At 47.0% G+C, this 14,927-nt stretch overlaps 2 protein-coding genes across 4 annotated transcripts in view; both read left to right on the top strand.

Moving 5' to 3' along the window:
* Positions 1–289: 289 nt before the first annotated feature.
* LOC142559986 (uncharacterized) lies at positions 290–12,032 on the top strand. Its single transcript, XM_075671710.1, has 8 exons — positions 290–338; positions 870–1,012; positions 4,043–4,262; positions 5,318–5,449; positions 5,947–6,089; positions 6,751–6,931; positions 8,127–8,252; positions 11,902–12,032. Exons 1-8 carry the CDS (start codon positions 290–292, stop codon positions 12,030–12,032), a joined length of 1,125 nt encoding a protein of 374 aa, XP_075527825.1.
* A 636-nt stretch (positions 12,033–12,668) lies between these two features.
* LOC142560252 (uncharacterized) overlaps positions 12,669–14,927 on the top strand; it is a 430,092-nt gene continuing 427,833 nt past the window's right edge. For all 3 annotated transcript variants that reach the window (XM_075672207.1, XM_075672208.1, XM_075672209.1), the window contains exon 1: positions 12,669–12,769. In XM_075672207.1, coding sequence (XP_075528322.1) covers positions 12,700–12,769 — 70 coding nt within the window. In that variant the 5' untranslated portion in view covers positions 12,669–12,699. The remainder of the gene's footprint in view (positions 12,770–14,927) is intronic.

Below are 14,927 nucleotides of genomic sequence, written 5' to 3'. Positions count from 1 at the left end.
GATATATATATATATATATATATAATACACGCACGCACGCGCATGCATATATATATATATATATATATATATATATATATATATATATATATATATATATATATATATATATATATATATATATATATATATATACACACACACACCTTCAGACTCCCCCCAATTTTACGTAATGTTTAGGAATTGGGCTCATTATACAACTTACGACTGTTGCGTCGCTTCGCGAAAATTTTTGCTAGCGAGAAAGATTAACTCAGCAGTCTCCGACCATGCCCGTGGAATTTTTCCAATGGAGAATGGACACCAGAAGGGCACTTACTTCCAGCATGTATATTCAGGCCAGTTCCTGTACCGTGCCAAATCGGCAACACCAATGTCGCTAAAAAAGTCACTGGGATCTTTGTAAAAACAATCTGTGTTTTGTCAGTCTCGGCTCTCCCATGTTTGGAATCGATTACCTCCGGTGTCTAAAAGTAAATCATCGTTAATGAAACGTTTCAAAAATTTTCGCTTATAAGTCTGTTGTACAGCAAGCGGACAATATGAAGTAGGACAACCTAAATGATTTGAACCGGCCTTAGTATTTAAACAAAAATACCCACATAGAAATATTTGGCGAGAGTAAATGGGCAGCAGGAAAGCTACTTCTGCACATTAAGATGTCACATTGGAATCTACATATCAGAAGTAATTGTTCCCAAAGAAGGAATTAGGTGTTTCCTGTCATATTGCTCACGAGTGCAAGCAAACAGCCGCAAGCAGCAGCGGTGAAATGAAATAGTATCGAACAGTTTGTCGCACCGTCGTGAATGAATTGCAGTACAAGAGTGAACCGGAAGAATGATAGATATACTCGCTTCTTGGTGCAGTATTCTTCGTCGAAGGGCAAGGAGAGGAAAACCTGGAGCAAGCGATCGCTGCCCTGCGCCCTGGCCTCATCGTCTGCAGCTCCAGCGGCAACTCCATGGGACCCGCGCAGAGGCTGCGAGCGGAAGCCGAGAGGGACGTGCAGGTCTGTCGGCTCCTCCTGCGTACACGCTAAATGCGCGCAGATGGGCGCGCCACTGGTGGTGGGCTTGCTAAGCACACTCGGGAAAGGAGGCTGCCGTCCGCCGTAGTTTTCTGCCGTTGCTCGTGCTTCTCCGGTTGATTCACGCTTTCGGAGTGGTATAAGCAACATCCGTCGCATGCGTGTGGTGGCCGAAGGTTTAAGGCATGTTAAAGAACAATTGTCGCCTGATGGGGTGCTCAATCACCTGCAAAAACTTGCCCGTGTCACGATTGTAATCATTCTCGCAAGGCTTTATTAGCGGGAGCAACGGTAACAATGGATCGCCGCCGTTCGGTGCGAAAATTCTTGTTCTCACGCTTTCTTTCTTTCTTGCTTTCTTTCTTCCTTTCTTTGGCTCGTTGGTTGTTGTGCTCGATCATGTTTGCACGGGTAAGCGACGATGTTGATCACGGCCTATGCCCATGTTGTGGTTCGGTTTGTCCGCAGTGCAGTAGGCGGCTGAAATGCATTTTGCTTAGGTTCTGAATGCAGCTTGCCGCCTCTACCATTAGCCGCTTCTTTACCGTGTTGCTGTTACAAGGGGGCACGACTGTACGAGTGCATCGTGTTGTGTGTCAATAGCTGTTGAGGCTTGCAAGGACTGATCTTGTTGGTTCTATGCATCCCGTAAAAGCTATCATGCAGTTTTTTCCTCTAACTTATGCGTGCCTTTGAGTATGTTGAACTATTGCTAGTTGCTTCATTCAGAACTGTTGTTGATTTTGATGCGAAAGTGCCAAATGGCCCATTGAGCGAGAAAGCCGTCGTCTGTAATCTGTAGCAGCAAAATGGCACCTAAATTCCCATTGGCTGCGGCGACACATCACGGACGCGCCTGGACGGAGCAGAGCGGGCGGAAGGGGACACCCGACCTCTCCCATAGTGCGCCAGGTGTTGCGCAAGACGAAAGGGCACCGCCGCGACGCCACGTCACCCTCGATCTCGTTCCCGGAAGCTGGCCCGCGGTCCGTATCTCTCTTTCTCACCCCCATTGGGCTTAGCTGCTGAGCGCGCCTGCCGGCCTTGGTGGCCGCTGCTGCTTCCTCGGTCTCGTCGCTCAGGGCGTCCGCGCCATGGGGCGTTGGCACCGCAGGCTGCTGCTGTTTACTGGCTCGGGCAGTGCGTACCGCTACGGTACGTTACTCGCAGCGCAAAACTCGATTGACCACTCATCGGCGTTCAATTGTATATTAATGCTTTCGCATTCACCACTCATAAGTGACTAGCTGTTATGGGCGTTTCTTTTTTAATTAGAGGTTGTCACGCCACCTAGTTTGTAAGGACCTTTGATCACGCTGTATTTTATCAGAACGATTACGGCAAAATGCCCCGTCTTGCGTAGTGTGCTGACCGCCATTATGACTACTCTAACAACTTCAGTCGTTTCGCCTCAGCACATCTTCGATGTTGTGGTTGATTGGGAAATGTGCTATAATTGACCTAGCTCAAGGATAACATATCTATTAGTTGTTACGCGTGGTATTGCTGTTCGATAGTTCGCTGAATAGTACGCGTCACGATTGTGAAGTCGTTACGCCTTGATGCTGTCTGAACACATGAACAGACTTACCACGCACGGCGCCTTTCTGCGTGTGCATTTTGTACGCAATCGAATTATTTCTTATTTCCTTTTGTGGCTTAGGAGTAGAATGCCTGCGCCGCGAAGAACTAAACCCAAATTTGCCGCAAGAGTCTGTCTACCGTGGGCGACGCTGCTTCGCCTTTAAATATATCGTGCGGCTACTTTCTTTCGTAATAATAAACATAAGGTGCTCGAGATTTGGTAGGTCTGTAACCTTGTAATGTTTCCAAGGAGACCACTAAGAGAATTTCAGATTGCGAAAACTGCAGCGGAAACGTCAGTTCGGTGCACCCTGCGCTATTGCATCAGCAGTGCAGCACTGCATCGCTCTATTGCTCACCCGTGCCTGTGGCGACTTCTTTGGTTAGTTTGTGTCCACAGTTTATGACTGGCCATGTGGCGCCTGAAATATAGTAATGAAAGTACTACAGGTGGGAAATAGAAGAGTGATAAAGCTGAAGACTATGAAGGATGGATTATAGAGAACACATTGTATAAGTCACTGTTGCAGTGCTTGCATAAAATGCGCCTGCATGCTTATGCTTAATTTCATACTGAGCTTATGCCGCGTGGCAACCCTTAAACGCTATAATATTAAACCTGTCTACGCTGAGAAAATCGGATTTTGTGTAACTTTCTTGCACGCTTGAAAATATGTGTGAGTTTATCACGCAGAGTAAGTACGCTTCCAGGGCGTGCAATCTGTAACGAAATCTGTAACAAGGTCGACCACTGTTAGAGTTTTTCAGGGGCGACATTTTAGGGGCGTCATTTTAGCGGCCACTTTAGGGATACAGTTTTAGGGGCCGCTTTTAGGGCCACAGTAAATATTTGAGAGTGTATAGAAGCTAATTTTTAGCAAAAATTTTAGAGAACTAGTATTTCATTTATCGACATCATTATTGTGCGTCGTACCAGGCACATTTCCTCCGTGGTGTAGAAGACACGTTGAAGTTATGCCTGATTGAATACTGATGACGTCTTTTCAGTAAACGTGGACGACCCAGTACAACGCTTTCAAGTGTGATTCGACGCTACTTTCTTGCACGCCTAGCTTTCGCGTGTGCTTGGCCACTACCACGTGTCCCGCCTGCCAAGCGTGAGCACAGTTGCGATGCCATGGGATCGAATTGTGTAGAGTTTAAGCTTACTTTATTGGCAGACGTCGAGCTTCTTAAATTAATAGTCTGGGGAACACACGTAGTAAAGACGCTCATGTGGCTTCTCGTTGTATTTTGCTTGTTCGTTAAACAGAGTACGTTTATCCTGCAAGTTATTCTTGACCTTAATCTTAGGTAGCGTCGTGCGCTTGGAACTTCTGTGTCGAATAAATGTACACGGCTCCCCATCTTCTCAAAGACAGGACACCCCCTGCACTATACACACCAGCTAGCTCTTTATCCACGCAGGTGTGCTGTCTGCGTGAAGACGTCCTGGAGCGCGTGGACGCAGTCGTGGTCCCGGCCTCTAACGGCACTCACGTGACACTCACCAGGGCGGCGCTGTTCGACAACATGGCCGCTCAGCCCGACGGACGCTACGCCTGCGTCGCCATGGTTCGAAACCGCACGTCGGCCGCGGCCGCAGCCCATTCGGACGGAAGCGGCGGCGGAGTCACCGTCGTCGGAAGTGAGTTATGGTGGCCGTACGGCTGAAATGTGGAGGCGCCACTCTAACTTTTGCGGCGCTGTTACGTTCGCGCTCAGTTATCACGCCGACAACGAAGTCGCTGGTGGAATTGTTGTAATGTGTCAGCATTATGCAAGACCGTTCAGGGCCTTCATGACAGGTGTCAAGTGATTACCTGAGCGGTAGTTGACGCGAGCGGAGAGAATACGAGATGTGTAAGAGGAGCGTGAGCAGTTACGTGGTGGGAGCTCAAATGTCGCATAATAGGCGGAGTGAAAGAAAAGAAGAGGTAACCAAAGGGAGTAACAGGTGGAAGACTGAAAAAGCTCACGGGAGTCCATGGATAGAGGTCGATGGATAATCATCGAATGATGAGGAGCACAACACTAACGCACTTGAGGCGTCCAGGTACAGCCTGAGGATCTCATACGTTTTCTGCTGTTTCTTTAGCGAGTGAGTAAGCTCTTCAAAGGAACTTCCGGTTTAATGGCATTCACTGATTGTTATGAAGATAAACGAAGGCAGGTTTTTATTAGGATTCCGGAGTTACTGCCTAGAGCAAATGTGCTATTCTGTTCAGCTTATCGGTAACAAAGTGAGCGCAGGTTTAGCTGCAATGGTGTAAGATCGTGAAGGGCGTTTCCCAAGGATGTTGTGTAGAGTTAAGATCATTAGACCAAGTATTCTCTCTCTCTCTCTCTCTCTCTCTCTCTCTCTATCTATCTATCTATCTATCTATCTATCTATCTATCTATCTATCTATCTATCTATCTATCTATCTATCTATCTATCTATCTCTATCTATCTCTCTCTCTCTCTCTCTCTCTCAGCTTTGACAGTGTCTGGCGCACATGTCTAGTCTAATCAATCTTTCGGGCAGATTCTGACATTTTCTTTGTTCGACTCGTGATCTGACAGCTGAGTTTTCAAGAGAGCTCCTCGAGATTATAAACGGGATTTATAGCCTGAATTTTTTCACGCTGGCTCTAGTTGAAACTCAAACTGGCATCGCGGCATGCGTTCAATAATTACTTCCTTTATTCCCTGTGTCGCAGCTGTCCTTCCGGCCTGTGCGGATGGCTGGCGTTGCAATTCCGCAGTTGCCAACGACAAATGCACGTCGGTCTGTCGCTGCCCTTTTGGAATGCACGCCATAGAAGGCATATGGAGGTGCAGTGACTCCTCGGGTAGGTCCCAACATTGCAACCAAACTTACGCAGTACGCCATGTCGTAACACGCAATATATATATATATATATATATATATATATATATATATATATATATATATATATATGGGTCAGAGAAGGTATCGCGAAGTGCCGCGCAATTTTGTAAAATAAATGGGCTTCAGAGTGTCTTCCTAAACACCAACGTATACCGGCTTCAATGCTTGTAAATAATGGAAAACAGCCGTTATCTGTAGATACATTAATGCTGTTAACCATGAAAGAATATGGAGCTTATTGTTTATCTATCATTCATAACTTCTCTTCAATTATAAGCAGTCAATTTATACTATGCGTTCCTTGACTTCATTGTGCTTGGCTTCAAATAACCGTTGTTATAAATCTATCCACTCGAATCGCTTGATTCTTGTCGCTTACGCTCGCACGTTGCATCATTAAACGTTTCTTTAACGGCGCTCTCGTTGATGTCGACCGTGAGCTTTGTTTCGTTTCAGGACCTTCCAAAGTTGAGCTCGAAGTCTTGGATGAATTCGGGAGTCATTACGAAGACGGAGACCGCGTTCTGGTGGTGTCACGCGACACTTTAGTCCTGCGTTATCGCTACGGAGTCAGCGCGGACGCAACTTTACTGGAACAGGTAAAGCTTCTGGGGGGAGGCGGGGTGGGGTGGTGGGGGCGACTAGCTTGGTCAGTGCACTCCATTTTGTGCTTAGCGGGTGACGCTACGAAGTCCTGAGAGGCTGCTCTTACTGATCACATTCGCAATGAAAGAGTTGTGCGTCCCATATAGACGCAAAATGTTGGTATGCGCCATCTGACTATATGTAACCTTAAGCTTCACACTGTTGGGTCGCAAGGTATGACGTAATTATTATGCAGAAGGCATCACACATCTTAGCCTTATTTACCACGGATCGAGCGGAGTGACACATTTCTGCCAGCATAGGTCACGGTTGAGCCCGCGTTCTCGCGACGAAGCCATATTACGTCGCATATTGGTGGCACGAAGGGGCACAAACATTACGGAATTCGCCGTAGCCTCGCGTCCCCCAAATTGTGTTTCTCCTAAATAAAAATAGTCTTTTTTTTTTTCGCATAAAGCGTCGTACAAAACAAAGGCACTGCGAAACTCGCGGAGTAAGACATCAGTGACCGCACTGCTTGCTTTGTTTCGACGGCGCCCGCGTTTTCGTACAGTTGTGCAGTGACCGTTAAGATTATACACATAGCACGCAAAGTCGCGACGAACGCTGCCGCAAGGCCGCGCAGTGTCGCCCGCGCGTCCAACGTCGACGCAGGTCTCCGGGGAGGAGCCGTGGAGGCGCCCCGTGTCCTTCTCGTCCAAGTCCGCGGTCCATCGGCACGAGGGGAGCCTCGTCCTGTGGGAGGTCGGCCGACCGCTGGCAGTGTTCGTGCAGGTGACTCTGCACAGCCGGCCGCCCCTGACCAAGTCCGTTATGCTGAATCTCGTCGTGGTCCGTGAGTGGCGTTCTGAAAACGTTGTCACCTTGGGCGTAGCGGTTTCGGGCTTCGGCAGAAAACTTAATGTCTCATAAGTCATAATGTCTCGTAGTGAAGCTTGTGGCGTTCGGTAAGTGCAGTGGAAAAACTTCACCTGCGTTCTGATTTCAGGAGGCAGGTTTAATATGTTAAGTCATATGTGTTTTAAGTCTTGGATACTGATCTGTGTTGTTTACGTAGGGTCTGCTTAAAGATGTCGTACGTAAGTGCGGCAGTTCCGTTATTTGGTACAGAGTCAGGTCAAATAACATTCACGCTAGTATTTCCACGATACCGAAACAAGGACATGGTGAACAGCAGCGTTGTCGTCAGTCCTGGCGGTGTTACATGTGTTGGCGCACTTTTGGATTTCCCCAGCGTAATAAGCCGACCCGACCGACAGCATGAAAGTGTTCATTGACAATTTTCTTTTTAATAAAGGCGATGTACATGCAGTCGCCATCTGCATGCATAGAAAATGTGCTGTGCACCAGCATCGCTGTTTGTATTTTACTTCTTTGATAATTTGGATTACGCCTAGTCTCTATTCTAGCAGCCGATAGATAATTAACCTACCTTCACTAATCTTTGCTATTATTTTTGAAATTAAAGACCTGTACTTACCAAACCCGAAAGCGCAGCTTCTATCGAGCGGGCGCTTCGTTTCGTGATCTCGACAAGAGCAGCTCGTGGGCTCTAGTACTTGTCAGGTACGAACCTACTCATACCTGTTCCTTTCTTATCGTCTATCACATACAGACATCATGACCAATTATTAATACTATCCGCCATTCAAGTAGCGGGGTTTCGAGGTCTAGTTAACAAAGTTTAAGAAGACGACATCCGAAAGTTCCGTGTCTCTGTATAAGGCTGAAGTTCGCAACCAAAAGACGCCGCGCCACAGACTCAAGTAGCGGCGTTCAAGTAGGTCTAGTTAACAAAGTTTAAGAAGACGACAGCCGAAAGTTTCGTGTCTCTGTATAAGGCTGAAGTTCGCAACCAAAAGACGCCGCGCCACAGACTCAAGTAGCGGCGTTCAAGTAGGTCTAGTTAACAAAGTTTAAGAAGACGACAGCCGAAAGTTCCGTGTCTCTGTATAAGGCTGAAGTTCGCAACCAAAAGACGCCGCGCCACAGACCGAGGCAACCTTGTGACCCTTTCTCCCTTGACGCAGCACGCCTCGCTGTCGGCATGCCTTGCCACGAGGACGGCGACTGCCGGGGCGTCAACGGGCTCTGCATGGAACGGCAGTGTCGGTGTTCGTTTGCACTCGACGCCAACGGCACCTGCATTGTTGTCGGTGAGGGGAAAAAAAATAAACGCCTTTCGCGGAAGCGTGAGTTCAGCGGATGTCGCTATCGTTGTTTGTACATAGTATGCACGTACGTCATTCAAGGATACTCCGCGACTTCCGGTTTGCGGCGGCGCCATGTTGGGGAACCTATAGGTACAGTGACTATAGGCCTAGGCCCGCTCCTGTTGATAAGGTTCTCCAAGATGGCGGCAGGTGGAGGAAGCGGATGACAGCAGCGGATGTGACGTCACGTGCGTACTATGTATAGGGAGATCTTTTACAAAGTAGTGCAAGAGCTTCTTTCGGGGGCAGGATAATCGGGGGAGTTTGCTGCAGAAATTACTGTACTCGCGGAAAACTTTGTGTGCCTAAGCTACGGGCGCGTGACTGCTGCACATGTGTTACTGCGCCAAGTAGTCCGGCAGCGCTTAACAATGCTTTTGGTGGCTCAGAACAGACGCCGAATCGACGCAGCTTCCACGTGCGACGGTTTCGCGTTTGCCCTGTCGCGAAAGGGAGAAGCCGCAAAATAAGTAAACTTTTACGTTCAGTGGTGTGTATTGTCTTATTTGACTGTCGCTAATAGGGTGTTTATGTTTTCTCTTCTCAGCTTAAACTAACGTGGATGAACACGCGGGACTCTCTTCAGAAGCGCTCTCACTTGTGCGCGCTTTGCCTCCGTAGCTTTCCCTTCATAGCCACAGAAAGTTGTCCGCGAGTTTAGAGGGAACTCTTGCTTTGCTTTTGTTTGGCTGCAATGGGAATGACGGCTAGCATATGTGGATTTGTCTGATCTTACTGCTTGTGGCTTCAAACTTTGTTGTGACGTTACTTTCAGCGGCTTGGTTTGATACACTTTCAAGCACTCATAGTTCACTAAAGAAATTATAGCAATTAGGCTCTCTTCAATCTTCAATCAGGTAATAAATGCGAATTGCTCGGGCAATGTAGTGATGTAAATAGTAAATGGCGAAATCAAAAGTGTATTTCGAAAAACGCTTTTTCGAGCGTCAGGTTTTATGTGTGTCCTACAGAACAACAGCTCTGTATGGTCGACAAAGAAATGAAATTGGTTTTATTGGATTTCTTGAATCGTACACAAGCCACTATGCACTACATTGAGAAATGTGCGTAACAGTCAATTCGCAAATACTTTCAGAAGTTAAGCGGAAACGGGCATAAAATTTGAACCCTAACAATGGGGACAAAAATCTACCCCACATTCGAAGTAAGAACTAGATTGATCTGCATGTTTTTGCGTCGTAAATAGAATGAACACTTTCAAAAACGATCGGTCTAAGAACTAATACCTTTCTTTTTTTTAAAGGAACACTAAAGAGAAACAATAAATTGGTTCATACTGAGAGCGCGTATTCCTTCAAAACTCAATTTTTGTTGATTTCGCGGTGAAGGATTGATTATTAGAACATAAAATAAACCTCAAAAGGGCCATTTTTCTTTTCAATTTAGCACTGAAAGCTAAGTGCTCGTACGTCAGCGTGACGCCACAGATTTCAAAGTACTTTCACATGCTGTGGCGCAGGAAAAGTTCCCGAAACTTGCTAAGTTAAGTCTTTGGCTCTTTTAGAGTACGATGTGTAGGGGTCCATCTTGACCAATATAAAATTCTCTAAACCGAAGCCGACACCGTCAGAATCTATCACGTCACAGAGAGTTGGTGCCGGGACTTCAAGGCGTCGTCGCTACTTATTGTCTTTTTGCATCTTGCATGTTTTCTCGATTGCCATGCGGGCACTCACCGCAAGAGTAGATATTGTTGTATTGTAGAAGCGTAATTTACTACGCTCAAATAAGTTTTCTCTTTAGCTTTTTCTTCAACTGCGTGTTGGTTGGTGAACAATATTTAAATGGATCATTCGCGTATGTAGACGTTATTTCGGAGTGCTCGGGCATATTCAGCCTAAGGCTCGAGCGGCGGCTCTACTTTCGCCCAGGTTGTGGGAAAAATGACGACTGCGCAAGGAATCCCGGGACCACATGCGTGGATTCTACTTGCCGTTGTCCCACGGGAAGCGACTTGAGAAACGGCAGATGCTGGCACCGCGGTAATTTCAGTAACGTACTGTTAATAGTGATATTCATTACCACGATCTCTAACGGGCGTTTGCATCGCGCTTTCCTTCAGTTTTTTTTTTTTTGCCTCGTCTCTGATCATAATATGCAGCTGAAAAAAAAAAAAAAGATCTGGGCCTGAATTCACGAAGACGTTTTCCACTAGAATTGTTCGTAGGAGAAAGCTTCAGCCAATAATCTTGCTGGATTTATTAGCGAAGGCTGCAAACCATTCGCAGAGAACACTCACGAAAGAAAAGCTTTGTGAATTTGGCACCTGGTTCTTACACTTCACTGACTGACTGTAATGATATAGCATGACGACTTCCTGTTATTCGATGATTATCGACAGCCACATGGCTTCCCCGTCATCTGTGAGTTTATGCAATTGTGATCTACTTCTGCTGTCTGTAGTGTGGCTGTATTCGGGCTTACGACGTCACATGTGAATTAAGATAGAATAGCATATCGGTGGTTTTTATTGTGATAGCGATTACGCAGCGTACAATCGAAGCGCGTTTGTGCCGTCGACTCCGACGTGCTGTGGAGGGCGCTACAGCGCATCGCGGTCAGCGCGTGCCCTCTGTTGCAGGCCACGTGATCTGCTGTGTGTGCCTTGGCGAGCCGTCATCCCGTGTCGTGCTTGAGCCTAGCATCAAATCAAGGATGCAGTGTATGGGGTTCCGCATCGCCAACGCATCATCGCTATGCTGTGGCGCCATCTGCTAGGGGGAAATAAAAACACCCCCGAAGTTCGATGCCTTCTCTCTCTACGCCCTGGAGCGTCAAAACACGCAGCCCATCTTAGCAATAACGACGAAAGATTGCTAATACGTACTTTGTCCTCAGTGGGTGATGGGACTAAGCGATAGGTGCGATTTCACCATTGATTTGTTGCTTTAAAGACTGAGGGTGTGTAACCAGGGCCACTTCGATAGAAGCGAGTAGGGTGGGCTGGTCTCGGCACTATGACGTTAGACATCAGAGTAACTTGTCGCGGAAGAAGCCCGTATACGCCCGTGCGCATTGTTTATACAACTTGTCATTTATCACTCGACGCTAAAACCCTCTAATCGATAAGTTTAACTTGTGCGTAAACGCTATTAACCCCAACGGAACACTGGCTTACTGGAGACGCGAACTGCAGTCACTACGCTGTCACACAGTGGCAGCGACATCGTGTGACGCCTTGTCGCGAATCGCAACGCTTTAGCCACGTTCTCACGTTGCGTGGGCGTCCTTGTCACAGAAAAAGCAAGGAAAGCTGCCTTGTAATGAAGACGTGGCAGTCGCAAATATGCACTATTAGCAGCTAAGTAGAAGATAAGTACTATGGCTACAGCAACGGTAGCTAGTTGTTCTCTCTGGTTAAACTCTGCGCCACCAGACGGCGCCACCAATCCGACCGCTCGCGTTTACGTCTCCATTAGGCCGGTGTTCCGCGAAAGGCAATACATTTACAGGCAAGCTGAAACTACCTGTGTATAGTCGATCGCAAAAGCAGGGCTGCGATGTTATTTAGCGCTAAGCGAAAAAATAACGTCCTCGATAACTCGCGTGCTCGTTCGTGTTCTGCTTGCAGCTTGCAAGAGTCACTTCCAGTGCTCTCATGAGCGTCGGCACACGGTCTGTTTCCGCAGCTCCTGTCAGTGTGCGCACGGCTTTCGAGACGTTGATGGGACTTGCATGCCTATAGGCGAGTATACGCTGTAGCTGCTTCCCGCTTGCGTTTTGTCTCAAGCCCCTTCATCCAACTGGATGGAGACTTCGGGCGAGATCACGAGACCGCGAAACATTCGCTCCTGATAAACACACGCCTGGTGCCACCTCTATAGCCGTATCAGCCACCTGGCTCGAGACTTCAGTGAGACCTACTTGAAGTGATCGCAGCGTTCAGGTGGTTATCAATGAGGAATAATTGAGGAACGCGCTAGTGTATGGAATCGGCAAGGCAGTAGACTGTCAACATAGGGCCACTTTTTACGCACTTTCATCTTCCTATGGCACGGGATAAGTAACTGGTGCTATTTTGATTTGCTTTTGTTAAGCTGGATACAGCACAGGCAGAACCACTAAACTTATAAGGCGATTTCATAAACAGTACCATGATCGTGAAAACGCGAGGGACGTCACATAATTTAAAGAATCCTGAGTCATAACTAGTGCAACGGCACGTAGTTGCTTTCTGTCCGTATGCGTGTAAGGTGGTCATGTCCCTGTTGCGGTGTCAAGTATTGTAGCATACGAGAACACGCGCACATGTGTAGTGCCGAACATGTCGTGCGCGTCCATTTTTTTTTCAAGTAATGCTCGCCGTTTTTTGTGCAACCCTTCTACGCTTTCAGAGTGCTCCCACGACGTTGAGTGTCGGGACCCCTTGATGCGCTGCCGAAACGCATCGTGCGAATGCTCCGAACGACACGTCGACAACGGGGAACGGTGCACGCCAGGTGAGAGTTGCTTTCAGACAAGGCGTGTGGAGCCACAGGCAAGGCGTGAGCGTGTATTGATCAACTACGTGTGTAGCCGAAAAGGGTAAGCGTGTGCCCGGAACGTACCTTTCGACGACAAGGGGACTCGCGCACTATTTGCATACAATTCAAACGCGAACAATCCGGAAAATGCGGGTTCTAGCGATTCAAAGTTCACCTGCATTTGTAAATTTATGACGGAGGCATAATTCAGATTCCAAAACGTGCTCTTGCGACTACTCGATGCCTAGAAGCCCCGGATAGAGGGCGATTAGATTTCTTTCTAATTACGCGTAACAGGCATTCTGAACAGAAATTTTCTTGTTGGCGTTTGAATTTGCGCTCGTAGTTCGTCTTGGGAGCAGTTGTTGCTTTCGCCCTGCCAAAGACGAATCTGCTTGTCGAAACGCTGGTTCCAGCCCGAGACATTCATTGTTCGAACACCCATCGTATGTCGGGAATGTTTCGTAGCGTTCCCGCCACCTGAGTTTCTTCTACGATATTTGCGAATGCTGCGTCGAGTTATGCAAAAATAAATTCTGGCGGCGAAAATATCTTAAAGCTCTCCAGACAATGGGGCGGCGCAAGATTGCAGAAATTCACGCCGATGAACGTGATGGTACCTGCAACGCCATCTTGTGGCAGCGCGAGATGCCGTAAAAGTCAGCGAGTAGTTGTTTCGAGCAAGTTTGTCCAGAAAATCGCCTTAAGCAGGCGCGATCGGAAACAGCAAGATTACTGAAAAAAGTCGCTGATCGTTACTGAACGTGTTGCTTGCCAAAAACTCCTGTGGTACTTTTGGTAGTGCTCGTGTGCTTCTTGTAATTGTAAACGATCGTTAATAAATTGTGTATGTAGCACACAATAAGTCACGTGCTCAGGAAAAAAAAACAAGAAGGAAGAGGAAGAAAAGCCTTTAGGTGCTCCTAATTGAGGAGGGAACGGAAGAAACTGGTACACAAGAAGCCAATCAATGAGTTAGCGGTAAGAGGGAAACTAGAGGAATTCCGGATCAAGCTACAGAACAGGTATTCGGCTTTAACTCAGGAAGAGGACCTTAGTGTTGAAGCAATGAACGACTATCTCATGGGAACCATTAAGGAGTGCGCAATAGAAGTCGGTGGTAACTCCGTTAGACAGGAAACCAGTAAGCTATCGCAGGAGACGAAAGATCTGATCAAGAAACGCCAATGTATGAAAGCCTCTAACCCTACAGCTAGAATAGAACTGGCAGAACTTTCTAAGTTAATCAACAAGCGTAAGACAGCGGACATCAGGAACTATAATATGGATAGAATTGAACAGGCTCTCAGGAACGGAGGAAGCCTAAAAACAGTGAAGAAGAAACTAGGAATAGGCAAGAATCAGATGTGTGCGTTAAGAGACAAAGCCGGCAATATCGTTACTAATATGGATGAGATAGTTCAAGTGGCTGAGGAGTTCTATAGAGATTTATACAGTACCAGTGGCACCCACGACGATAGTGGAAGAGAGAATAGCCTAGAGGAATTCGAAATCCCACAGGTAACGCCAGAAGAAGTAAAGAAAGCCTTAGGAGCTATGCAAAGGGGGAAGGCAGCCGGGGAGGATCAGGTAACAGCAGATTTGTTGAAGGATGGTGGTCAGATTGTTCTAGAGAAACTGGCCACCCTGTATACGCAATGCCTCATAACCTCGAGCGTACCGGAATCTTGGAAGAACGCTAACATAATCCTAATCCATAAGAAAGGGGACGCCAAAGACTTGAAAAATTATAGACCGATCAGCTTACTGTCCGTTGCCTTCAAAGTATTTACTAAGGTAATCGCAAATAGAATCAGGAACACCTTAGACTTCTGTCAACCAAAGGACCAGGCAGGATTCCGTAAAGGCTACTCAACAATAGACCATATTCACACTATCAATCAAGTGATAGAGAAATGTGCAGAATATAACCAACCGTTATATATAGCTTTCATTGATTACGAGAAAGCGTTTGATTCAGTCGAAACCTCAGCAGTCATGGAGGCATTACGGAATCAGGGTGTAGATGAGCCATATGTAAAGATACTGGAAGATATCTATAGCGGCTCCACAGCCACCGTAGTCCTCCACAAAGAAAGCAACAAAATCCCTATAAAGAAAGGCGTCAAACAGG

The sequence above is a fragment of the Dermacentor variabilis genome, chromosome 10 (assembly GCF_050947875.1).
Source record: "Dermacentor variabilis isolate Ectoservices chromosome 10, ASM5094787v1, whole genome shotgun sequence".
NCBI lineage: Eukaryota > Metazoa > Arthropoda > Arachnida > Ixodida > Ixodidae > Dermacentor > Dermacentor variabilis.
This window is presented reverse-complemented; position numbering and strand designations above follow the sequence as displayed.